This window comes from Podarcis bocagei (assembly GCF_964188305.1).
Source record: "Podarcis bocagei genome assembly, chromosome: 10".
NCBI classification, from domain to species: Eukaryota; Metazoa; Chordata; class Lepidosauria; order Squamata; family Lacertidae; genus Podarcis; species Podarcis bocagei.
The window spans coordinates 82,501-110,054 of NC_138135.1; the positions used below are offsets into that span (position 1 = coordinate 82,501).

Consider the following 27,554-nt stretch of genomic DNA (forward strand, 5'->3'; position numbering starts at 1 on the left):
AACATGTAGCAATTAAAATTTTAAAAGCCCAATCATGCTGCTCCACTTACAGTGTAGTTTAAGACTAAGTCCAACATGCCATCTTAAAAAATTACCTTGCATGTTCTATGGCTATTTTACTTTTTCCCCTGCACTGTCATGTATTTGTATATGATTAAACATTAGAACCGTAACCTATTTATTTGTTTAGAATATTCATATAACTACTTTTCAACAAAAAGTGTTCCAAGTGGCTTATATCGTAGAACAGAGGGACTTTGGAAACATTCCAAAAGAGTTTTCACCTACATGATGTCCACTCCCAGTTGGGGCTGGACTACATCTCCCTCCAGCTCTCACTCTTACCCATACTTGCTGGGGCTGATGGGAGTTGTAGTCCAAAATAGCCGGAGAGCAGCAGGCTGAGGAAGGCTGTTTTAAAACATTTTAATCTTAATTATGGTTCCCTCTAGTGTCTCACTCTACCTTGAGCCTTGTGGATTTCATGGAGCAGATGGTATCAACCTGTCAGGGGTTTAGGTGCAGAGGCACGGGCAAGGGAGGAAACAGAGAGCGAAGGGGAGGAGACAGAGGAAAGGATGAGTGATGACGACGACCCGAGATCTCCCAGTCTTTCCAGTGAATCAGAGGATTCACAGAAAGGAGCACCAGTGGCCAGGGCAAGGGGGGAGTCTAGGGAGGCACCCCAGGAAGATAGAGCCAGAGGAGACTCAGGGGGGAGCAGCTGGAAATCGGGACCAGCGTCACCGCCAGGAAGCAGGGAAGAGGAAAGGAGCCAGGAGGGAAGCGCTGGCAGCTCACCACAGGAGGGAGGGCAGGAGTCAGGAGTGGCCACACCTCCATCGGGGAGCGAGGAAACGGTTAAGAGGAAAGTGGAAGGTTGGGCGCGCGCGCCAAGTTCAAATGCAGAGGAAGGCGGCGCAGTGAGCAGCCCCGAAAGGGAACCGGGTCCTAAAGCCCGGCGCAAGGAGGCAGAAGGGTCCGGGTCAGCGTCAGAAGAATCCCGGAAGGAAGAAACCCCGGGGGGTAGAGGGACCCAGAGGAGGACAGTCAGGAGGAAAAGGTGGAGCAAGGCTAGGATATTAAGTTGGTGCGCACGGGGCGGAGACTCAGACGGAGCCTCGCCGATCTAGCTAGTAGACGTAGAGTTGCAGACAGCAGCGTGAGAATGGAAACTGTAATTCAATAAAGACTTTTACTTAATGACCGCTGGCTAGCGTGATCCTCTGTGAGCTAGGATCTTGAAGCAGCTCTGACAGTAGGCTCCGTCTCAACATTGTGGGCATCTGCAGCCTCGAGGAGGGGAGAGAAACAGGCGCCCACTAGCGAGCTCACGAACGGCAGGAGACATGACGGCTGAGCAGCAGATAGAGGACCTCAGAAAAGCAGTGGCACAACTGAACGCCGAGGTTCTCGCATCCAGGAAGAGAGAGGACGAGGCAGCTGCCGCCTGCAGGGATCTCCAGGTCAGGTTAGACGTACTGGCAAAGCAACCACCCCGGCAGGAGGGAATTGGGTTGGCGAGACGGACAGGCGGGCTGCTCTCTCACTTCGATGGGAACCTGCAACAGTATCCCAACTTTAGAGCCGACGTACTGTGCGCACTGCAACTGTTGCATAAAGACTTTAGAGATGAACAGGAGAGAGTGGGGTTCATCATGTCCCATCTGCATGGGGAGGCGAAAGCATGGTTGCGCAATTTATGGAGAGATAACGATCCGGCGCTCCAGAATGCGGATGCCTTTATTAAAGCGATGGATGGGTGTTTCTTATCAAGTATTGACATTGATCTTGCACGGAAGGAGGTGCATGGGCTGAGACAAGGGAGGGCCAGCGTCAGACAGTATCATGCACGCTTTTTCGCCTTGGTCAGCGCCCTGGAATGGGACAGAGATTCGGCTCCTGTAAGAGACCTCTTTTGGGAGGGACTGCACAACTCGATTAAAGATGAGATAGCGAGGGGGGAGAGACCCCGAACCACCCAGGAGGTCGTTCAGAGGGCACTGGCAGTGGGGGTGAGGCTGGAAGGACGTCCGTGGAGCAAGGACGAAGGACGTGGAGGGCGCGAACCAGCCGGGGGCCCCTCCTTCTTTCCCAGAGAAGCAGCGCGAACGCAATCCACGCCTCCGCCAGGAGGAGGAGCCGAACCTATGGAGGTTGGAGGTGCAAGGGCTCAGTCAGCAACCAGAGCCCTAGCACCGGCAGCAGTGAAGGCGAAGCCTCCTAGAGGGACCAGGAAGTGTTACGTCTGTGAGCAGCCAGGGCATATGGCGAAAGAGTGTCCCCAGAGGCCCCACAAGCTTACTGCAGCCTCAGCAATGGTGACTGCAGCAACGCAGCAGGGAGGACCACAGCAGGGAAACGACGATGTCTGGCTGGAGGAAGAGGCACTGGGGCCCAGCCAGACGTGTTAGTGACGCAGTCCCCAGAAATTTTACAGCCAGTGAACCCCCTCCCGCCCAAACCAGTAGTGAGGCTCACAGCATCTCTCCAGCTGCCCAATGGAATCACCATGGACGTGCCAATCACCATCGACTCCGGCAGCAACGCGGACTTTATAGGGCAGGAATTTGTCGACAGGCACGCTGTGCAGTTGCTGCCGGCCACACTGCCCCTGCAGGTTGTCACGGTGGATGGCAGGGAGCTGCTAGGGGGGCAAGTGGTGAAGCAGACGCCACCAATGGTGATGCGACTTGGGAATCACAGGGAAGTCATCAGCTTCAACGTCACTCAACTGTCTGACACGCCCATTGTATTGGGTATGAGTTGGCTGGACAAGCACAGCCCAACGATGGCTTGGTTCCAGAGGCAGCTGGTCTTCGGCTCTTCCTTTTGTGCTGAACACTGCATCGTACCCAGGCAGGAAGGAGAGGAAGAGGAGTCACAGCTGCTGCTAGGCACGCTGCAAGCAATTCCCCACAAGTACGCAGAATTTCTGGAAGTTTTCTGCGAGAAGGAGGCGGACAGGCTACCCCCTCACAGACCATATGACTGCAAAATTGACCTGCTGCCGGGGGCGGCGCTGCCTAAAGGGAAGCTGTATTCCATGTCTGAGGACGAACTGCAGGAACTCAAAGACTTCATCGATCATAATTTGGAGCGCGGTTTCATCCGGGAGTCTAAGGCAGTGGGGGGCAGTCCTGTATTCTTTGTTAAGAAGCGAGACACGCCCCAAAAAAGACTCGTAGTGGATTACAGGATTTTGAACAGTGTGACCAAGCCGTCGGACTTCCCCATGCCCCGCATCGACGACCTCCTGGCGAAGGTACGGAAGGGAAAGGTGTTCACCAAGTTGGACCTGCGGGGGGCGTACAACCTCATTCGCATGCGGGAAGGTGATGAGTGGAAGACAGCCATGTTCACGCCACTGGGTACCTACGAATACAGAGTTATGCCTTTTGGACTGCAAAATGGCGCTCACGTTTTTCAAGCATTTATGCATCACGTGTTGGCGGGACTTCTCTACAAGACGTGCGTCTGTTTCTTGGATGACATCCTGATCTTTTCGGAGTCGCAGCAAGAACATGACAAGCACGTCAAGGAAGTGCTGGGCAGGCTAAAGCAACACAGGCTCTACGCCAAGCTGGAGAAGTGCCAATTTGACGTGCCGGAGGTGGATTTTCTGGGCTACAAGCTGTCTGCCAAGGGGCTCGCCATGGACAGCGCCAAGGTTCGAGCGGTGTTGGATTGGAAGAGCCCACGCAACCGGAAGGAGGTCCAACGGTTTGTCGGCTTTGCGAACTTCTATCGCAAGTTTATCAAGGGCTTCGCGATGCAGACGGCGGCCATCACTGACACCCTTAGCTCCAAGAAGAAGAAGTTCATCTGGACAGAGCAGGCGGAGCAGTCCTTTCAGGCCCTCAAGCGTCTCTTCGCGTCGGAAGAGCAGCTGCTTCATGTCAACCCCAGCATGCCGATGAGGGTGGAGACAGACGCTTCGGACAGAGCCGTGGGGGCGGTCCTGCTGCAGAAGGACCCGCAGGGCGTGTGGCGGCCGGGAGCGTTTTACTCCAGGAAGCTCAGCAAGTCCGAGCAGAACTACACCATATGGGACAGGGAGTTGCTGGCCATTCATGCAGCGTTCAAGGCGTGGAGGCACTTTCTGATCGGCGCCAAGCACACGGTGCAGGTTTGCACGGACCACAAGAATCTGGAACACTGGCGCACGGCACAGTTCCTGAACCAGAGGCAGATACGTTGGGCTGAGTTCTTTGCGGACTTCGACTTCCGAATAGAGTATGTCCCGGGGGACACCAACATCATGGCAGACGCTCTCTCCCGCAAGCCACAGTATCTGGAGGACGCAACACCAGCGGCCGCCATGCACATCTTTGCACCGACAGTGTGGGCGTGCGCCGCGGCGACCGTGGACCTAGAGGCGGTGCGGCGAGCGTTGCAGGGGGACTCCTTCGCACGAACGAAGATGGCAGAGGTGCGAGGGGGCAAGGCAGCGGCCGACGGTTTCCAGCTACGAGATGGCTTGCTCATCCGTAAAGGGGCCATCTACGTGCCGGGTGACGAACTTCGAGCCAAGGTGCTACAGCAGCTGCACGACGCACCCACGGCCGGGCACTTTGGCAAGGAGAAGACGGTGGAATTAGTAGCCAGGGATTTCTGGTGGCCTGGAATGAGAGGGGAGGTCGCAGACTACGTAGCGAGGTGTGACACCTGCCAGAGGGCAAAGCCGGTGCACAAACCGCCGGCTGGACTGTTGGAGCCGCTGCAAACTCCGGTCGAACCTTGGGAAAGGGTGGCTCTGGACTTTGTCACGGATCTGCCCAGCTCAAGGGGCAAGACGGCAGTGTTGGTGGTGGTGGACCTGTTCTCCAAGATGGCGCATTTCATTCCGTGTGCTAAGGTGGCCACGGCGGAGCAAACCGCCAAACTGTTCATAGACCACGTGTTCAAGGTTCACGGTCTGCCACGGTCTATTCTGTCCGACCGCGGGCGGCAGTTCATCTCGAACTTCTGGCAGAAACTGATGGGCTTCCTAAACGTCAAGATCAATCTGGCGTCGGCGAGACACCCGCAGACCAACGGGCAAGCGGAGCGAGCCAATGCCATCATGCAGCAGTACCTGAGATGTTATGCAAACCAACAGCCTGCGACGTGGGTAGATTACCTGCCGCTTGCAGAGTTTGCCTACAACAACACGAAGCACGTATCCACGGGCGTCACGCCGTTCTTCGCCAACAACGGGCGGCACCCTAGAACCTTTCCGGGACTGGAATGCAGGGGAGAAGGGGAGCCGCAGTCAGCAGATGCGTTCGCGTCGGAGCTGCAGGAAGTCCACGATCAGCTGCGGCGCCACCTGGAGCTGGCTAAACACGCATACAAGGTACAAGCGGACAAACACAGAAGGGTTGGCGAAGAGCTCCACGTGGGAGACTGGGTCTGGTTAGCAGCCCACGCAGTGCCGGCCAGGTCGTTGGCCAAGAAGAAACTAGGGCATAAACAACTGGGGCCCTACCAAGTCGAAGAGCAGGTCAACCCGGTGGCTTTCAGGCTGGCGCTTCCGGAGGGTTCCAGAATGCATCCGGTGTTCCACAGATCGGTGCTCACTCCCTACAAGGCACCGCACAGGTTCCAGGAACCCGGAACGGCGCCGAGTCCGCTCAGAGAAGGAACGGGGCACGCGGGAGTGGCACAGGAGGAGCGCATCAACGAAGTCACGGAGATTTTGGACTCCAGATGGGGGGAAGAGGGAGTAGAATACTTTCTCGCCAGGGAGGGCACCCCGGCCAGTGCGAACAGCTGGGTGCCGGGCTACGCTTTAGACGAACCTCTGCTCAAAGACGAGTTTCATGCCCTCTTCCCACATAGACCTATGCCAGCAGACTTTTTCGACGACTGGCTTTTCACGCCCACGCTTTCGGACAGCACGTTCAGGGGGTTCGACTCGGACGAGGAACCAACACGAGACGTCCGTTCCCCGGAGGGGTCACCCTCGGGATCGGTCTCAGAACCCTCGTATTGGTGGGACGATAGGCCGGAGGAGCAGTTCCGCAGGAAGTGGCTGGACTGTTCCGGCCGAGCAACGCCGCCTGGAGGAAGTGCGGGAGAGACGGACATGGACATTTTCGGGGACGACCCTGGTTTCGAGCACGGCGGCACAGAGATGGAAGAGGAGGTGACTGTCGTCAACGAGAGCAGAGAGGAAGACCTGGAAGAGTTCCGCTGGAGGCCTGCCACGGGAAGCGACCGATATCCGACGTTCGTCCCTTTGCAACAGCAGCCCCCAGCTCCAGCACCGGAAGGAGGGGAGGGGGGACTGGGGGGCTTCGAGGGGGGGATGGATGTCAGGGGTTTAGGTGCAGAGGCACGGGCAAGGGAGGAAACAGAGAGCGAAGGGGAGGAGACAGAGGAAAGGATGAGTGATGACGACGACCCGAGATCTCCCAGTCTTTCCAGTGAATCAGAGGATTCACAGAAAGGAGCACCAGTGGCCAGGGCAAGGGGGGAGTCTAGGGAGGCACCCCAGGAAGATAGAGCCAGAGGAGACTCAGGGGGGAGCAGCTGGAAATCGGGACCAGCGTCACCGCCAGGAAGCAGGGAAGAGGAAAGGAGCCAGGAGGGAAGCGCTGGCAGCTCACCACAGGAGGGAGGGCAGGAGTCAGGAGTGGCCACACCTCCATCGGGGAGCGAGGAAACGGTTAAGAGGAAAGTGGAAGGTTGGGCGCGCGCGCCAAGTTCAAATGCAGAGGAAGGCGGCGCAGTGAGCAGCCCCGAAAGGGAACCGGGTCCTAAAGCCCGGCGCAAGGAGGCAGAAGGGTCCGGGTCAGCGTCAGAAGAATCCCGGAAGGAAGAAACCCCGGGGGGTAGAGGGACCCAGAGGAGGACAGTCAGGAGGAAAAGGTGGAGCAAGGCTAGGATATTAAGTTGGTGCGCACGGGGCGGAGACTCAGACGGAGCCTCGCCGATCTAGCTAGTAGACGTAGAGTTGCAGACAGCAGCGTGAGAATGGAAACTGTAATTCAATAAAGACTTTTACTTAATGACCGCTGGCTAGCGTGATCCTCTGTGAGCTAGGATCTTGAAGCAGCTCTGACACAACCACTTACGCCTCACGAAACTAGGCAGAGGAGGTAGTGGGACGTGTTATGTACTGAAGTTCTCACCCTGGGCCAGCAGGGGGATACTGTAGATAGTTATGCAAATGAAGGATCGAAAAGTGACGTTCAGTGATTGGATAGTTTGAATGCAAATGAAGGATCGAAAGTGACGTTCAGTTATTGCATAGTTTTAGAAAATGGCAACAGTTACATTGTTCTGGAGCTCTATATAAGCAGGCTGACTGAGCTCCTCAGTCAGTTCTGTTCCAGCTTACAAATAATGAGCTGCTTTGGAAGAATCGCTGTGTTGTCTGATATTGTCAGGGGTTCAGGAGCAGAGGCACAGGAAAGGGAGGAAACAGAGAGCGAGGGGGAGGAATCCGAAGGAAATATGAGCGATGACAGCGGCCCGAGATCTCTGAGTCTTTCCAGTGAATCGGAAGATTCACAGAAAGGGGCGCCAGTGGTCAGAGCAAGGGGGGCACCTAGGGGGACACCCCAGGAAGAAGGGACCAGAGGGGACTCAGAGAGCAGCAGTTGGAAATCGGGACCAGCTTCCCCACCAGAGCGCAGTAGGGGGGAGGGGTCCCAGGTATCGGGATCTGGCGGCTCGCCGCAAGCGGGAGGGCATGAGTCAGGATTGGCCACACCTCCATCGGGGAGCGAGGAAACGGTCAAGAGGAAGGTTGAAGGCTGGGCGCGCGCGCCAAGTTCAAATGCACAGGAAGGCGGCACAGTAAGCAGCCCGGATAGGGAGCCAGGTCCTAAAGCCCGCCGCAAGGAGGGAGAAGAGTCCGGGGGGTCAGCGTCAGAAGAGTCCAGGAAGGAAGAGACCACGGGGGGTAGAGGGACCCAGAGGAGGAAGGAAAGACAGAAGAGGTGGAGTAAGGCTAGAGTATTAAGTTGGTGTACAGGAGGCGGAGACTCAGACGGAGCTTCGCCGGTCTAGCTTCTAAAACGTAGAGCTGCGCGCTGCGGCTTGAAAATGGAAACTGTAACCCAATAAAGACTTTTGTACAGTACTGCCGGCTAGCGTGGTCCTCTGTGAGCTGGGACCTGGAAACGGCTCTGACAGATATTGTCAGAGCTGCTTCCAGATCCTAGCTCACAGAGGATCACGCTAGCCAGCGATCATTAAGTAAAAGTCTTTATTGAGTTACAGTTTCCATTCTCAAGCTGCTGCGTGCAACTCTACGTCTAATGGCTAGATCGGCGAAGCTCCGTCTGAGTCTCCGCCCCTTGTGCACCAACTTAATATCCTAGCCCTGCTCCACCTTTTCCGCCTGACTGTTCTCCTCTGGGTCCCTCTGCCCCCCGGGGTCTCTTCCTTCCTGGATTCTTCTGACGCCGACCCCCCGGACCCTCCTGTCTCCTTGCGCCGGGCTTTAGGACCTGGCTCTCTTTCAGGGCTGCCTACTGCGTCACTTTCCTGTGCATTTGAACTTGGCGCGCGCGCCCAACCTTCCACTTTCCGCCTGACCGTTTCTTCGCTCCCCGATGGAGGTGTGGCCACTCCTGACTCATGCCTTCCCCCCTGTTGTGAGCTGCCAGTGCTTGATCCCTGGCTCCCTTCCTCTTCCCTGCTCTCTGGCGGTGACGCTGGTCCCGATTTCCAACTGCTCTCCTCTGAGTCCCCTCTGGCTCTATCTTCCTGGGGTGCCCCCCTAGACTCCCCCCTTGCCCTGGCCACTGGTGCTCCTTTCTGTGAATCTTCTGATTCACTGGAAAGACTCGGAGATCTCGGGTCGTCGTCATCACTCATCTTTTCTTCTGCCTCCTCCCCCTCGCTCTCTGTTTCCTCCCTTGCTCTTGCCTCTGCTCCTGAACCCCTGACATCCATCCCCCCCTCGAAGCCCCCCGTTCCCCCCTCCCCTCCTTCCGGTGCGGGAGCTGGGTGCTGCTGTGTCAGAGGGACGAACGTCGGATACAGTTCGCTTCCCGTGGCGGGCCTCCATCTGAAGTCTCCCGGTTCTTCCTCCCTGCTCTCGTCGACGACGGTCACCTCCGCTTCCATCTCTGTGCCGCCGTGCTCGAAACCAGGGTCGTCCCCGAAAACGTCCATGTCCGTCTCTCCCTCACTTCCTCCTGGCGGCGTTGCTCGTCCTGGACCTTCCTGCCACTTCCTGCGCCACTGCTCCTCTGGTCTATCGTCCCACCAATACGAGGGTTCTGAGGCGGATCCCGAGGGTGACCTCTCCGGGGAACGGGCGTCTCGTATCGGGTCCTCGTCCGAGTCGAACCCCCGGAACGTGCTGGCAGAAAGCGTGGGCGTGAAAAGCCAGTCGTCGAAAAAGTCTGCTGGCATCGGTCTATGTGGGAAGAGGGCATGAAACTCGTCTTTGAGCAGAGGTTCGTCCAAGGCGTAGCCCGGCACCCAGCTGTTCGCACTGGCCGGGGTGCCCTCCTTGGCGAGAAGGTATTCTACCCCCTCTTCCCCCCATCTGGAGTCCAAAATCTCCGTGACTTCGTTGATGCGTTCCTCCTGTGCCACTCCCGCGTGCCCGGTTCTTTCTCTGAGCGGACTCGGTGCCGTTCCGGGTTCCTGAAACCTGTGCGGTGCCTTGTAGGGAGTGAGCACCGATCTGTGGAACACCGGATGCATTCTGGAACCCTCCGGAAGCGCCAGCCTGAAAGCCACCGGGTTGACCTGCTCTTCGACTTGGTAGGGCCCCAGTTGCTTATGCCCTAGTTTCTTCTTGGCCAACGACCTGGCTGGCACTGCGTGGGCTGCTAACCAGACCCAGTCTCCCACATGGATCTCTTTGCCAACCCTTCTGTGTTTGTCCGCTTGCACCTTGTATGCATGTTTGGCCAGCTCCAGGTGCCGCCGCAGCTGATCGTGGACCTCCTGCAACTCCGACGCGAACGCATCTGCTGTCTGCGGCTCCCCCTCCCCCATCCTCTCCAGTCCCGGGAAGGTCCTGGGGTGCCTCCCGTTGTTGGCGAAGAACGGCGTGACCCCCGTGGACACGTGCTTCGTGTTGTTGTAGGCGAACTCGGCGAGCGGCAGGTAATCCACCCACGTCGCCGGCTGTTGATTCGCATAACATCTCAGGTACTGCTGCATGATGGCATTGACCCGCTCCGCTTGCCCGTTGGTCTGCGGGTGTCTCGCCGACGCCAGGTTGATCTTGACGTTCAGGAAGCCCATCAGCTTCTGCCAGAAATTCGAGATGAACTGCCGCCCCCGGTCGGACAGAATAGACCGTGGCAGACCGTGAACCTTGAACACGTGGTCTATGAACAGTTTGGCGGTTTGCTCCGCCGTGGCCACCTTGGCACACGGAATGAAATGTGCCATCTTGGAGAACAAGTCCACCACCACCAGCACGGCCGTCTTGCCCCTCGAGCTGGGCAGATCCGTGACAAAGTCCAGGGCCACTCTCTCCCATGGTTCGACCGGAGTTTGCAGCGGTTCCAACAGTCCGGCCGGCGGTCTGTGCACCGGTTTGGCCCTCTGGCAGGTGTCACACCTCGCCACGTAGTCCGCGACCTCCCCTCTCATTCCGGGCCACCAGAAGTCCCTGGCGACTAATTCCACCGTCTTCTCCTTGCCAAAGTGCCCGGCAGTGGGCGCGTCGTGCAGCTGCTGCAGTACCTTGGCGCGAAGTTCGTCTCCCGGCACGTAGATGGCCCCTTTACGGATGAGCAATCCATCTCTCAGCTGGAACCCGTCAGTCGCTGCCTTACCCCTTTGCACTTCTGCCATCTTTGCTTGCGCGAAGGAGTCATCCTGCAACGCTCGTCGCACCGCCTCCAGGTCAACTGTTGCCGCAGCGCACGCCCACACTGTTGGTGCGAAGATGTGCATGGCGGCCGCTGGCGTCGCGTCCTCCAGATATTGTGGCTTACGGGAGAGAGCGTCCGCCATGATGTTGGTGTCCCCCGGGACATACTCTATTCGGAACTCGAAGTTTGCAAAGAACTCAGCCCAACGTATCTGCCTCTGGTTCAGGAACTGTGCCGTGCGCCAGTGCTCCAGATTCTTGTGGTCCGTGCGGACCTGCACCGTGTGCTTGGCGCCGATCAGGAAGTGCCTCCACGCTTTGAACGCTGCATGAATGGCCAGCAACTCCCTGTCCCAGATGGTGTAGTTCTGTTCGGACTTGCTGAGCTTCCTGGAGTAAAACGCTCCCGGCCGCCAAACCCCCTGCGGGTCTTTCTGCAGCAGGACTGCTCCCATGGCTCTGTCTGAGGCGTCTGTCTCGACCCTCATCGGCCTGCTGGGGTCGACATGCAGCAGCTGCTCTTCCGACGCGAAGAGACGCTTGAGTGCCTGAAAGGACTGCTCCGCCTGCTCTGTCCAGATGAACTTCTTTTTCTTGGAGCTAAGCGTGTCCGTGATGGCCGCTGTCTGCATAGCGAAGCCTTTGATAAACTTGCGATAGAAGTTCGCGAAGCCGACAAACCGTTGGACCTCCTTCCGGTTGCGTGGGCTTTTCCAGTCCAACACCGCTCGAACCTTGGCGCTGTCCATGGCGAGCCCCTTGTCAGACAACTTGTAGCCCAGAAAATCCACCTCCGTCACGTCGAATTGGCACTTCTCCAGCTTGGCGTAGAGCCTATGCTGCTGTAGCCTGCTTAGCACTTCTTTGACGTGTCTGTCATGCTCCTGCTGCGATTCCGAAAAGATCAGGATGTCATCTAAGAAACAGACGCACGTCTTGTAGAGGAGCCCCGCCAACACGTGATGCATGAACGCTTGAAAAACGTGGGAGCCATTTTGCAATCCAAAAGGCATAACTCTATATTCGTAGGTGCCCAGTGGCGTGAACATGGCTGTCTTCCACTCATCTCCTTCCCGCATGCGAATGAGGTTGTACGCCCCTCGCAGGTCTAACTTGGTGAACACGCTGCCCTTCCGTACCTTTGCGAGGAGGTCGTCGATGCGGGGCATGGGGAAGTCCGATGGCTTGGTCACACTGTTTAAGATGCGATAGTCCACTACAAGTCTTTTTTGGGGCGTGTCCCGCTTCTTAACAAAGAATACAGGACTGCCCCCCGCTGCCTTGGACTCCCGGATGAAACCGCGCTCCAAATTATGATCTATGAACTCTTTGAGTTCCTGCAGTTCGTCCTCAGACATGGAATACAGCTTCCCTTTAGGCAGCGCCGCCCCCGGCAGCAGGTCAATTTTGCAGTCATATGGTCTGTGGGGGGGTAGCCTGTCTGCCTCCTTCTCGCAGAAAACCTCCAAAAATCCTGCGTACTTGTGGGGAATCGCTTGCAGCGTGCCTAGCAGCAGCTGAGACTCCTCTTCCTCTCCTTCCTGCCGGGGCACAATGCAGTGTTCAGCACAAAAGGAAGAGCCGAAGGTCAGCTGCCTCTGGTACCAAGCCAGCGTCAGGCTGTGCTTGTCCAGCCAACTCATGCCCAATACAATGGGCGTGTCCGATAGTTGAGTGACGTTGAAGCTGATGATTTCCCTGTGATTCCCAAGTCGCATCACCATTGGTGGCGTCTGCTTCACCACTTGCCCCCCTAGCAGCTCCCTGCCATCCACCGTGACCACCTGCAGGGGCAGCGTGGCAGGCAGCAACTGTACAGCGTGCCGGTCGACAAAGTCCTGCCCTATAAAGTCCGCATTGCTTCCCGAGTCAATGGTGAGCGGCACGTCCATGGTGATTCCATTGGGCAGCTGGAGCGATGCGGTGAGCCTCACTACTGGTTTGGGCGGGAGGGGGTCCATGGGCTGTGAAATCTCCGGGGACTTCTTCACTGACATGTCTGGCTGGGCCCCAGTGCCTCTTCCTCCAGCCAGACATCGTCGTTTCCCTGCTGTGGTTGTCCTTGCTGCGTTGCTGCAGTTACCATTGCTGAGGCTGCAGTGTGCTTGTGGAGCCTCCGGGGACACTCTTTCGCCATATGCCCTGGATCCTCGCAGATGTAACACTTCCTGTTCCCTCTAGGAGGCTTCGCTTTCACTGTTGTCGGTGCTAGGGCTCTGGCTGCTGACTGAGCCCTTGCACTTCCAACCTCCATAGGTTCCGCCCCTCCTCCTGGCGGAGGCGTGGATTGCGCACGCGCTGCTTCTCTGGGAAGGAAGGAGGAGCCCCTGGCTGGTTCGCGCCCTCCACGCCCTTCGTCCCTGCTCCACGGACGTTCTTCCAGCCGCACCCCCACCGCTAGCGCCCTCTGAACGATCTCCTGCGTGGTCCGGGGTCTCTCCCCCCTCGCAATTTCATCTTTAACAGAGCCGTGCAATCCCTCCCAAAACAGGTCTCTTACAGGAGCCGAATCCCTGTCCCATTCCAGGGCACTGACCAAAGCGAAAAAGCGGGCATGGTACTGCCTTACGCTGGCCCTCCCTTGTTTCAGTCCATGTATCTGCTGCCGAGCAAGATCCACATCAATGCTTGATAAAAAGCACCCATCCATCGCTTTAATAAAGGCATCCGCATTTTGGAGCGCCGGATCCTTATCCCTCCACAAATTGCGCAGCCATGCTTTAGCTTCCCCATGCAAATGGGACATGATGAATCCCACTTTCTCTTGCTCATCTCTAAAGTCTTTTTTCAGCAGTTCCAGTGCGCACATTGCATCTGCTCTAAAGTTGGGGTACTGTTGCAGGTTCCCATCGAAGTGAGAGACCAGCCCGCCTGTTCGTCTCGCCAACCCAATTCCCTCCTGTTTGGGTGTCAGTTGCCCTTGCTTCGTAAGCATGTCCAACCTGACCTGGAGATCCCTGCAGGCGGCAGCTGCCTCCTCCTCTCTCTTCCTGGATGCGAGAGCCTCGGCATTCAGTTGTGACACTGCTTCTCTGAGTTCCGCTATCTGCTGCTCAGCCGTCATGTCGTCTGCCGTTCGTGAGCTCGCTAGTAGGCACCTGCTTCTCTCCTCTCCTCGAGGCTGTAGATGCCCACAATTAGGGGACGGAGCTTACTGTCAGAGCTGCTTCCAGATCCTAGCTCACAGAGGATCACGCTAGCCAGCGATCATTAAGTAAAAGTCTTTATTGAGTTACAGTTTCCATTCTCAAGCTGCTGCGTGCAACTCTACGTCTAATGGCTAGATCGGCGAAGCTCCGTCTGAGTCTCCGCCCCTTGTGCACCAACTTAATATCCTAGCCCTGCTCCACCTTTTCCGTCTGACTGTTCTCCTCTGGGTCCCTCTGCCCCCCGGGGTCTCTTCCTTCCTGGATTCTTCTGACGCCGACCCCCCGGACCCTCCTGTCTCCTTGCGCCGGGCTTTAGGACCTGGCTCTCTTTCAGGGCTGCCTACTGCGTCACTTTCCTGTGCATTTGAACTTGGCGCGCGCGCCCAACCTTCCACTTTCCGTCTGACCGTTTCTTCGCTCCCCGATGGAGGTGTGGCCACTCCTGACTCATGCCTTCCCCCCTGTTGTGAGCTGCCAGTGCTTGATCCCTGGCTCCCTTCCTCTTCCCTGCTCTCTGGCGGTGACGCTGGTCCCGATTTCCAACTGCTCTCCTCTGAGTCCCCTCTGGCTCTATCTTCCTGGGGTGCCCCCCTAGACTCCCCCCTTGCCCTGGCCACTGGTGCTCCTTTCTGTGAATCTTCTGATTCACTGGAAAGACTCGGAGATCTCGGGTCATCGTCATCACTCATCTTTTCTTCTGCCTCCTCCCCCTCGCTCTCTGTTTCCTCCCTTGCTCTTGCCTCTGCTCCTGAACCCCTGACAGATATGTTCGCCCACAACTTAACACTGGCGACGAGGATGGGATCAATGGACATCAGAGCACAGCCAGATGCGGCTATCCTCTGAACTGAGCTGAATCACTGAGCGAAATCACTGAACAGAACCAATTCAGAGCTGACTGTTCTGGCTAGAGCACTGTGTTCCACCCATCGTCCTTCACGCCGGCATCGGAATCATGGCTTCACTTGTGCCTCTACTGCCGTTTGCGCCAGCCTCTGAATCATGGGACTCCTACCTAGCTCGGTTCGACTGCTACCTCCAAGCCAACGAGCTGACAGCAGTATCAAAGGAACGGAAGCGGGGCCTATTCCTCAGCCTCTGTGGGCCTGAGGTGTTTGAGACGGCCTGAGCATTGGTTGCGCCTGAAACAGTCCAGGCAACACCATGGGACACGATCCAAGAGAAGCTCCGCAACCACTACGCGCCAAAGCCGTCCAAGATTGGTGCCCGCCATGCGTTTTACCACCGGAACCAGGCAGAGGGGGAGTCAATCAACAACTACACCACCGCCCTGCGACAGGCTGCAATGTACTGTGAGTTCCGAGACTTAGACGATGCCCTGATGGATCGAATCGTCTGCGGGGTCCGGGACATCCATCTGCAATGGCGTCTCCTCGCCAAGCCAGACCTCACGCTGCAGAAAGCCATTGGGGAGGCTGCAGCCTCGGAAGCTGCTGAACGCTCCGCCCAGGAGATCCGCAAGGCCAGCAGCCCGCGTCTTGCTAGGAAGCCAGTTTCAGTGCATCACAAAGAGGCCAGCAGTGATGAGGCATCCTCCAGTGAAGACGATGACGTGCACCAGACAAAGCGGGAGCGCAGAAAGTTCCAACAGAAGTCCAAGGCCAACCAGACATTCCCGTGCCAAGTGTCAATTCAGAGATGTCATCTGTCGGACGTGTTCCAGAAGGGGCCACATCGCTAAGATCTGCCGATCGGCCCTGTCTGACACCCCCCCTTCACCGACTCGCAAGTCCAAGTCTTCACTCCAGTCTGCCAAGGAAAGCTGTTTCGCTCTCACCAACTGCCGCTGCCCGTCTGGAACCACGATTGGCCAAACCGACTCGCCTACGCGACGCAAGCTGAACATCACGGTGCTCATCGAAGGAGCTCCATGTGACATGGAGATCGACACCGGGTCTGCCCTGTCCATTGTGTCTTGGAGCACCATCAAAAGACTGGTACCCAGAGTGTCCAAAAGGCAACTCGACTCTCACCACGTACACCTGAGAGACTACCAGGGAAATGGCATTCCCGTGGTAGGTGTTGGCCGGTTCCAGATTGCCTTCAAGGATTTTTTGGGCCTGCTCTGACTGGTGGTGGTCAAAGGTCAGCGGCCAAGCCTCCTAGGGCTAGACTGGTTTGATGCCCTCAGCCTGGAAGTCACCGGCATCAACTGCATCTCTAACGCAGAGACTGAGGGTCTGGTCAAAGACTTTGCCGAGGTTTTTGACGGCACTTTGGGGCAATATACAGGTATGCCCATCTCCTTTAGACTTGATCCACAAGTCACCCCCATCAAGCTAAAGCCACGCCGGGTTCCCTTTGCTCTCAAGGCTAAGGTGGACGAACAACTGGACAAGCTGTTCGCCCAAGGAGTTTTGGAGCCGGTTGACCACGCCAAGTGGGAAACCCCCATCGTCATGCCTGTCAAGCCAGACGGGTCGGTGAGAATCTGCGCTGACTACAAGTGCACGATCAACAAGGCACTTCAGCAGCACACTTATCTGGTTCCTGTTGTCCAACACCTGCTGCATTCCCTGGGTGAGGGTAAGGTCTTCGCTAAGCTGGACCTTGCCCAAGCCTATCAACAACTGCCCATCGATGATGCCACTGCTGAAGCCCAGACGATCGTCACCCACCGAGGGGCATTCTGTTGCCGCCGGTTGCAGTTCGGGGTGAGTGTGGCTCCTGGCATCTTCCAAAGCCTTATGGAGCGTCTCCTGCAAGGGCTTCCAGGCATGGTACCATATTTTGATGACGTCTTGGTGTCCGCAGACTCACACCAGCAGCTGTTTGAGCGCCTCCGTACCTTGCTGATCAGGTTCCAGGAGGCCGGGCTCAAGGTAAAGAGGGAGAAGTGCCAGATTGCCATTCCACAGGTGGAGTTCCTGGGCTATCTTATCGACGCCTCCGGCCTTCACGCGACCACATCCAAGATCCGCGCTATCCAGCAGGCCCCCATCCCAAAGAACAAGACGGAGTTGCAGGCGTTCCTGGGGCTGCTGAACTTTTATAACATGTTCCTGCCCCACAAAGCCACGGTGGCTGAGCCTCTTCACCGACTCCTCAGCACAAAGACGCCTTGGTCCTGGGGTCATCGGGAGACGGCGGCCTTCAATGCGGTCAAGGCTCTCCTTTCATCAGACAGTGTGCTGGTACAGTACAGTGAAGCCAGGCCGCTGGTCCTTGCCTGTGACGCCTCACCTTTTGGCATCAGCGCTGTCCTTAGTCACTGTTTTCCAGACGGAAGAGAAGCACTGCTCGCCTACTTTTCCAGGACGCTATCTCTGACTGAACAGAATTACAGTCAGATTGAGAAGGAGGCACTGGCACTTGTGGCTGGAGTGAAGAGGTTCCATGAATACCTCTACGGCAGGACTTTTGACCTCATCACTGACCACAAGCCGCTCCTGGGCCTCCTCGCCGGTGATCGTCCAACTCCACCGGTCCTCTCGCCACGCATGCTGCGATGGACTGTTTTCCTGGCTGCTTACCACTACCGGCTCGTCCATCGCCCGGGGAAATCGATGGGCCATGCCGACGCCCTCAGCCGTTGCCCTCTTCCAGCGTTTGTGGAAGACCCGGTTCCTGCTTCATCGCTCCTCCTGATTGAGGATCTTCCTTTTTTTTAAATTAAATATTTATTAAAATTTTCAAAATGTTACAAAAAGAAAAAACAGAGAAAATAACAACAAAAGAAAGTACAAAGAATCCCCTTCCCACCGTGTAAAAAAGAAGAAAAAAGAAAATTCCCAAAAAGTGACAAAATTGCAAAAATCCCAAACTTTAAAAGAAAACATTTAAATACAAGTTCGTTATTCTCAGACCCTTAACTGTCATTACCTTCTTTCTTAGACCTCCTCCTCCTCCCTTCCTTTGTATCCTAGTTGTTAATTATCCCAGCAAATCCTTTCCTTTCCATGTTTCATAAAATTCTATCATTACATTACGCTAGACTATTTTAATCCTATCTTTCTATAATAAAATAAACCTTAAAAATTTAAAACTTAAGTCTTAACCTTGCCAGCTTCTTATAATCATAATATTCTTTCATAATTCTTTGAGCATCTTTGGTAAAGCCAGGTGATTTCTTCCAACATTTTTCTATCCTTCATCAACCTTATAAAACAATCTAATAATGAGGAAGAGAAAAGAAAGAAAGGTATAAACAAGTCCAATCTTTATCCAACGCCCCTTCCTCCTGGTTCCGGGATTTGTCAGTCCTTAGTCCCATCAGTCTAGCCCGGTAACCTTATGTCCGAGGCCCTCAAGTCACTTCCATGGCCCTTCCGCAGCTCTTCTTCATATTTGTAGTTGTAATTTCCCTTATGTCCTGCTTGTGGTAACTCCAGCTTAACAATATCTCTTGCTCGTGGTAGCTCCAGCTTAACAATGTTTTTAACTCTTCTCGACAGATCAGACCCTTTTCCATGTTCATCGCTGCATTCCATGTGGTAATTAAAAGCATATTTCAAGGGCCCTCCAAAGTTGAGAGCCCCGACAGTCCCAAGCATTTCGCAGCCCATTACCATATTTAAAGAGTCCAGACATCCCAACATAGGGGGGTCAATCCAGCCCCCCATTTCCAAACCACACCAAACTTTTCCTTTCCAAATCTGGCTTTTTCCAAATTCATTTGTCCAATCCAAAAGATCATACTCCTGTTGGGTCTGTTCTGTCAAAGCACACTCCTGATTAAATGCCACAAACTCCTGTTCTGTCAAAACACACTCCTGGTTTGAATCCTGAGTGTGCTCCACATATTTTCCCACTGTCTGGTCAAAACATTCCACTGCCTGTTTAAGATTTCCAGTCGAAATGACCATCCAGTTCACCTTTTCGTGTAATTCTTCCAGTAGAGCATTTGTTTTGTAAAAAGCACACACCAAGGCTTCTGGATACATTGTCCTACAAGGTCAAATACTTTCCCACATTATTCTGTAACAGCTGTCAATTCCCTGGAGTTAGTTACAATTTCAAAAGCTCCCCCTAGGGGGAAGACTTCTGTTTATTCTTGCTACAGAGTTTCCTTTTTTTTAGATGCTTTAGATACTTTGTCCATATATATTCCTTTAAAATGCGAAAGCGAACAGTGGAATCGCAAAGTTTCTCTTCTTTTAGCTATCTGTCAAAAAGCGATTGTCTTGGTGAACTTCCACGTCAGTCCTGACACCCCGCTCCAGGATCAGGACGGAAGAAAGTTACTTCCCTTTAAAATCACTTCAAACAGTCCAAAGAAAAGGTTCACAATTTAAAATGTTGAAATCCAATCTTTTAAAAACAGTTTTCTGAGCTCTAGTATAAATTGCCTTTGCTTTATTCTATTTACAAAAGGACGGAAGGGTGACTTCCTGTTTAGCCCTTCCCGCTCCGTACCTAATTCGATAGATTCTTTTTTTTATACTCCGATTCTGTCCTTCTCACAAAATTTTTGTTTAATATCCAATTGTTCAAATTCTAAGTACTCACAGGTGCTTATTTTTAAAGTCCAAATTGTCCCAGGAAAAAAGGCAGCACTCTCCGGCAACAGCTGTACGGCTTCGTTCCACGGAAATAGTGATTGACTCACAGCACCGCGCCACTTCCCCCTCCGCACTTCGGAGCCCGTTGGTGGGTTCCTTAGCAGATTGGGGGGGCGCTAAAGGTGCCCGCTGAGTCCCACGGTCACAGGCTTCATCCGCCTGTGATTTTAAAAGGGTCCCCGCTTTGCTGTAGCAGAGAAGACCCTGTTTACCGTGGAGCCAGTCCCTCCAGTTCAGAGGGAGTCCACCATTGCCGGTGGCGCCACCCCGGAAGTCCTGATTGAGGATCTTCCGGCAGCCCCTGTATCGGCTGCCACGGTGGCCTCCGCATCTGCCCAGGATCGCACCATCAGCCATGTGCTCAACTGGGTGTGGAGGGGGTGGCCACAAGGGCCTTTTGCATCGGAGTTCCAACCGTTCGCAACCAGACAACATGAACTCTCGGCTCATCGCGGCTGTCTGCTGTGGGGAGACCACGTCGTGATTCCCCAAAGACTCCGTCAATGTGTCCTGAAGGCTCTGCACGTTGGCCACCCGGGAATCGTCAAAATGAAGGCGTTGGCTTGGTGTTACGTCTGGTGGCCTAACATGGACGATGCCATCACTGCCTGGGTGTCCGCCTGTCAAGCGTGCCAAGAATCGAGGCCTGCACCACCGGCAGCTAAGGGACACACCTGGGAGACGCCCAAGACACCCTGGTCGAGGGTGCACATCGATCTGGCTGGCCCCTTTCACGGCCGGACCTTTATGGTAGTGGTGGACGCCTATTCCAAATGGCTGGAGGTGGCCCTGATGCCCTCCACCACTACCGAGGCCGTCATCCGGGTGCTGCGAGGCCTCTTTGTGATGCATGGGTGTCCTGATGTCCTTGTCTCCGACAACGGACCGCAGTTCACATCAGGCACTTTTGAGTGGTATCTTTTGGGACTGGGCATCCGCCATGCCCTAACGGCACCATTTCATCCATCCAGCAACGGGCAAGCAGAGAGAATGGTGCGCTCGGCAAAAGAGGCACTGGCGCGCCTGGACTGGGGAGACTGGCATGAGCGGGTCACCGAATACTTGTTCGTGCAACACATCACCCCTCATGCGGCCACAGGGCGGAGTCCTGCTGAACTGTTTATGGGCCACCGCCTCAGGTCCCCGCTCGACCGGCTGTACCTGGACTTTGCCGGGGCCAAACCCCCAGGCTGTGCCAATGCACCACGGTCATTTGTTCCAGGAAACCAGGTCTTTGCCTGGAACTATGTGGGGGACATTCCTTGGCTACCAGTCCCCGGCTGGGGCTGATGGGAGTTTCCAAGCGCCCAACTTATTTAAAGGACTATGTTGTTGGACATGTATCACTGTTGGTCTAAGTATGTAAATTGTAACCGATATGCTTTTGTGCCTAATTGAACCATTACGTATAGTGCTGTATATAAGGAAACCATTACGATTGTAACTAACGCCTTATCTCGGTGGGGAGGGGTGTTATGTACTGAAGTTCTCACCCTGGGCCAGCAGGGGGATACTGTAGATAGTTATGCAAATGAAGGGTCGAAAGTGATATTCAGTGATTGGATAGTTTTAGAAAATGGCAACAGTTACATTGTTCTGGAGCTCTATATAAGCAGGCTGACTGAGCTCCTCAGTCAGTTCTGTTCCAGCTTACAAATAAAGAGCTGCTTTGGAAGAATTGCTGTGTCGTCTGATATGTTCGCCCACAACTTAACAGGAAGTGTTTGGCAAGTATTTGTTCCAAAAGTCCTCTCCTCAGCCCTCATCTTCCTGCCGTCTTCTTGCTGGGCCACAGGGCTTTGCACCCTGGAGGCACATAACCAAGCACCAACCCAGGCAATGCATGATGATAGTTGTCAAGAACACCACTAAGACAAGCTTTTTATTTGTATTTTGTATTTGTTTTATTTATATGCCACCTCCCCACACCCCATGAGCTCAAGGTGGTGTACATGGTTGGACTACGAGATGGTGAAAGGCCTGAGGTCACCCAGTGAGCTTCATGGCTGAAGGGGGTTCGAACCCTGGTCTCCCAGGTAATAGTCCAACACTCTATCAAACAACAGGATAGCAGCTTCCTGTGGAAAAATATCAGACCAGTTCACAAAGGCATTAGAAACTATCAAAAACAGATAGTAAAACACAATCACACTTTAAACCCCACACCAGTACAGTAACAGCTTATTTCTTTCAAGCAAGTTTTCAAGCCATCATGATAAATAAATAAACCATTTCCCTCCAGACTTTGTTAAAGTTATCCAAATTCAGTTTATGAATTAAAAACACAAAACTTTCTTGAAATATAATCCCTGCATCATGCTCACCACACATTAGGAACCACACACTCCTGCTCACCTTTCTGTAAAAGCATCTGAGGTGAGCAGCCAGAGGGGTGATCCTAGCCTTGTCTGTTCATTTTGTGAAAGAGCAGAACAGCATTTTATACTGTTTTTATATGTTTTAAGAACATGAAGTAGTTAATGCATTTTTCAGATGAATGAGTAAGATAAAATAGTGGTTGGATCCCCAAGGATCGTCAGAGAAGCATCTTCACACTGGAACCAAGTTGTATCTTTCTCTTCTCCAGTTGGGCTGTGACAGGAGAGCAGGCTCTGTGTCTCAGCCAGGCTTTCTTTAGTTCTTATAAATACCATCTGTGAAACACTGAATTATTATACATATTTCTGCGAAGCAATGCACTTGGAAACTACTTCACAATGTACATTATAGAAATGGAACTGAACTGAAACACAAAAAGACAGGGTAGGGAAATGCAGAACTGTCCATCTGGAGTCCATTTTCAGTAGAACGTTTCATCTATCCCTTAGGAAGAAAGCAACCCCGACACATCATCTTCCTAAGTGCTCCCTTCACTTCATTGTTCCTTAGAGTGTAGATCAGAGGGTTGAGCATGGGAATGAGAACAGTGTAAGACACCGCAAGGATATGGTCCTGGCCTTCAATATAGCTGCCTTTAGGTCTGGCATATGAGAAGATGGCACAGCCATAGTGAAGAAAGACCACTGTCAAGTGGGCTCCACAGGTGGAGAAGGCCTTGCGACAGTACTGAGACGAGCTCATGTTCAGGGAAGCCATCAAAATGCACCCGTAAGACAGCATGATGAAGGAGAAAGGGACGATGAGGATCATGGCAACCAAGGCTGTAACAGTAACTTCAATAGTTCCATGGCCAGGACATATCCTGCTCAGCACAGGAGGGATGTCACAGAAGAAATGGGGGATATGGTTGGGCGCACAAAATGGCAAAGAGAAAATCACTCCAGTGAGGAAGGAAGAAAGAATGAAACCACCACAGACAGACCCCATCACTAGGCCCCAACAAATCCGTTGGCTCATGAAGGTCCCATAGTGTAGTGGGTGGCAAATGGCCACATAGCGGTCCCATGCCATGGCTGTCAACAGCAGACAGTCAGCCACACCTAAGGCCACAAAGAAGAACATCTGAGCAGCACACGATGCCAAGGGAAAGGGCTTATGGGGAGCCAGCAGGTCACAAAGCATTTGTGGTATGACCACCAAAGTGTAGGCTGTCTCAGAGCATGAAAGGCTGCCCAGGAAGAGGTACATGGGTGTATGGAGGAGAGGATCAGTCCACACCACAGTCATAATCAGCCCGTTGCCTGCCAAGGTCACTGCATACATCAGGAGGAAGAGTCCAAACAGCAGTCGGGCCAAGCCTGGGTGACTAGTGAACCCCAACAGGACAAACTCGGTCACCATGGTACAGTTGATCGAAGGATCATGAACCATCCCTGAGCTGTAGTGGAAGTAACACAGAGTGACATATACCTACATCAGTTATGAATGCCATTAGCAGAAATATGCAAGAGGATTGGTAAACCTGAACTGTCATTGTGGGTTTGACCCTCTAGTCCAGGAGTCACCAATTTTGAGGGGCCTAGGTGCACATTAGAATTCTGTGAAACTATCATGAGAACCACAAATTACCCATGTTATGGAAGAAAAACCAAGGACATTCTCACACACACAAACCCAGTCAAAACAGCTAGCTATAACATCAGCCAATCAGAATACAATCAAAAAATAAGGCCAAACCTGCCAAAAAATAAGCCAGCTAATTTGTGTTTGGCAATATTCTCTCATGCACCACAGTAGTTATAACTGTAGTATATAACTCTGCTGTGCTTTATCATATAAAACAAGCTATGACCTGTGTTAGTAGTGAAGCAGAGGCGAAGCAAGGTTTCACACAGCAGACAAACACTTTGCAGCTATGGAAAACTCTCATTTACCAGATTCAGTCCAGTCTTCACCACTTGGTAACTGTTCATATAACCCCTATGAGCAATCACCTTGTGGAAGATTTTTTTTTGCACATGAGCAAAATTAGCCTCCAAAATTATCCATCCTGCTTGTGAGCAGCAAACTGGTGTATGTGTGCATATTCTCTGTTGACCAGTGGGATTTTGAAAGAGTTGGGGAGGAGGCAAAAAAGAAAATTATCTTCTAAGAAATTTCAGCTCAGTTAATAAGGAGGGGTACTATTTACTATTTTGTGAATTCATGCTGTTAGATGAATGAAGCAATGGGCTAAGGAAGAAAGGGATAGGAGCCAAACCCATTCTTCCTGTCAAAAACAAGAGTAAGCAATATTTACGCAGGATCCCTATTCTCCACTTTTGGGGGGAAATTGGTGTGGGCCATTTTGCTAAATATTCTCAGGATGATGGTGGCATGTGGCTGAAATTTTCCATCAGTTCAACAAGAACCTCCAAAAGAAAACTCTCAGAAAAATGGAAATGCTTTTCTGAGCAGATTTAAGCCCAGCTCTGGGTGGATGTGCATTCACCAAACTGGAGCTCATATTAGTATGAACTTTGCAAGCAGCATTAGAGCATGGGGGAAATGATGGTGTGCTAGAGAGATCTAGAACCTGTGCACCACAAGGTTGCCAGGGGCTCAGCTAGGACTTTTTACTGGACTCTGTTCCTGTGCCTCTAGCTCTTATTCAGAAGTATTCTGGCTTCATTTCACACCAGGACTCTCTGCCAGGCCCCTCGCTGCCCATGCTTTGCACCCTCCTTGAGTGCTTTGTCTTGGCTGGAATGTGTCCTCAAAGTCTGAAAATGACTCTTGCTTCCTTGAACGGGGCATAGAGGGGGGTGAGTGTGTGTAGAAACTAATCTGTACAAATGTAAAATGTATAGTCACTGTTCTCCTGCTTTTGCTTCTGGCCTCACCCACCACTGGCGTTTGGCCCTCAGAAGGGAATGTGACCCTTCATCCAAGAAACACCCCCCACTGTCTCCTCAGGACAGGTGGAGAAGTTGTCCTTTTTCAATTTCCCATATGAACTGACCTGACCGGCTCTGACCCAACCTGCAGCTCCTGGGCTAATGGGCAGATCCTTCCGATTTCACCCTTCTCCAAATGTTGCAATGCAGGCCTCCACTCAAGAAGGCATTTTCAATTGCGCACTACAGAATAAAATGCATAGATTTGCTATAAAAGTAGTCTAGAAAAGGACTGGTGAAGGAACAGGTGGGAAGCACAACAGTCGTTGGATTCAGACCTGGGTTAGGAATACTTTCATATTTTCACTCTTTTCAGGTGGAATTCAATCATATAGCAACATATTCAGGTTTTGCAATTTTTGATTTGGCAAAAGTTGATTGGGCATTATTGTGCAAAAAAATAATTTCCTCTTCCCGCCCCCCACCCCGCCGCCACCAAAACCCCAGACGTTTTGCAATACAGAACTTGGTAGAGAAGTGCACTGGGAAATGGAGGGCAGCAACTGTTTGATGCAACCTCGAATAAGCTCCCCCAAAATTATTCAGAATGAATGTTCAGTGACTAGTTAATGTTATCTAATTTGCTCACTAATTTTGTGTAAAAAACAACAACACAAAACCACTGGGATGTATAATCAATAAATAGGTCATTTTGCCTTTGGGGCAAAATATGTTTAGAATATATTTGAATATGAATGTTTGTGGAATTTTTTAAGGCAAATGAGGCAACAGGACAGAAAGAATTTAGGAATGAACACATGCAAAAGTGGCACACGGGAAATAGACTGTTCATTCAGGTTTTCCAGGTTTTGCAACAATGCAAAGAACAAACAAACCTGCACAAACTGGTGAAACTGGGTGGGGGGGGGTGTTGCATATTACAAGAAATGATCCCTCTTTTGAAATGCCTTCGGCTTTCTTCGGGGAAATGTCACACACCCTTCAGCATTTCTCTGATGAAAATAGAGATGTCCTATTCAATAATAATAATAATAATAATAATAATAATAATAATAATAATAATAATAATAATAATAATAGCCACTTGGGGCAGCTTCCAACACATATAAAAACATAATAAAACATTAAACATTTTTTAAAATTCCCTATACTATTCAGATGGCTCAGCAGTTGAATAACTCCATACCCTTCAACATTTCTCTGATAAAATAGGGGAAACGGGACAGTCTAGGATCAAATCAGAAACTGGGACGGCTTCTGTAAATCTGGGACATCCCTGGAAAACAGGGACACTTGGAGGGTTTGATGTTAGTGGTCTCCAGTAGGAATGGTGGGAGGTTGTCAATTCCATTAGCATTTTAAAGACAAATCTATTCACACTTTATGACACAGTACACAAATGGAAAAACAGGTACCCTTTGAAATCTGCACTTACCTGAATGTTGTGGTGCACGTCTCCAACCAATGTTTGCAAAAATGCATATATTAAAGAAAGTGTGCATAAAGATTAATGTATTAGTGAAAATAGCATACAAAAATGCCTGCTATTAGAGGAAATTGCTTTCAAAAATGTGTACATAATTTCAAAGTGCATACAAAAATGTGTTTTTATGAGAAATTCACACTAAAATACTAATGAATTTTCATTAGGACTTTTTTATTATTATTATTTTTGCAAATTGCTGAAGGAGGGTCATGAACTGAATTTGAGGTTGCAAAAATGTGAAACTGAGGAAACCAAAATGGACAAATCCTTCTACTCCTAGTCTCCTTCAATCACTAGAACAGTGGATCTCAAATATGATGATGGGACATCCAGAAAGTAGAAAACAATGCAGCTACATAAGAACATGAATCCTTCCCCAAATATAATATTGTCCTTGAATTGTCCCACCCAGTTGCCATCCTCTGCCACCGCACCCTTTGAGAGCCTCTGCACTAGAATAACAGAGCAGAGCCCTAAAAACAGAGGGCAGCTGGCCAAGAATGACATTGTTCATGGCTGAAATATATATTTTATTTTTTTATTTTTTTGTCCAGTAGCATCTTAGAGACCAACTAAGTTTGTTCTGGGCATAAGCTTTCGTGTGCATGCACACTTCTTCAGATACACACATTGTTCATGGCTGTGATATTAAAGTTCTGTACTGGTCCCTTTTTCGTCTCCAAAAGCTTCTATTTTTTCTCTGTCTATTTGTCACCTCACAATAATTTCCATCCCCAGACTCCCTTCTGCCAGCCCCTGAGCCTCAAATCCCCTAAATGTGCAGCTCAGGATGTTTGGGTGGCCGAGGAGAGTGACAGATGAATATATACATGTTGTTGGTCCTTACCTCCAAGTATCCTGGGAGATAGTACATAAGATCTGTGCAGAAAATGAGAAATTGCCCAGCTACAAAGTATACCCTCCAACATTTATCTGATGAAAATAGGAACGTCCCATTCCATAACGATAATTTTGCTATTTATACCCCACAAATCTTGCTGGGTTGCCCCAGTCACTCTGGGCAGCTTCCAACATATATAAAAACACAATAAAACATTAAATGTAAGAAACTTCCCTGTACAGGATTGCCTTCAGACGGCTTGGGGGGTCAGATAACTCCATACCCTCCAACATTTCTCCAATGAAAATAGGGTCATCCTAAGGAAAAGTGGGACATTCCGGGGTCAAATCAGAAACCGGGATGGCTTCTCTCCAGGACATCCCTGGAAAATAGGGACACTTGGAGGGTCTGGTAATGTATCTATTTTTAAAATAATTATTCATATGTTCTAAGATAAGTCATCTAACCTTGTGTGAAGCCTCCAAGCTGGTTGGTTGTATATATCACCTCTGGGGCCACAACAGTTCAACCCTTAAAGT

General features: G+C 52.1%; 1 protein-coding gene across 1 annotated transcript; it reads right to left on the reverse strand.

Annotated features, from left to right (window-relative positions):
• Nucleotides 1-22,268: 22,268 nt before the first annotated feature.
• Nucleotides 22,269-23,192, reverse strand: LOC308596903 (olfactory receptor 10R2-like; the record flags this gene model as incomplete). The annotated part of the gene is made up of 1 exon (XM_081212209.1): nucleotides 22,269-23,192. One exon carries the CDS (start codon nucleotides 23,190-23,192, stop codon nucleotides 22,269-22,271), a length of 924 nt encoding a protein of 307 aa, XP_081068335.1.
• Nucleotides 23,193-27,554: the final 4,362 nt, after the last annotated feature.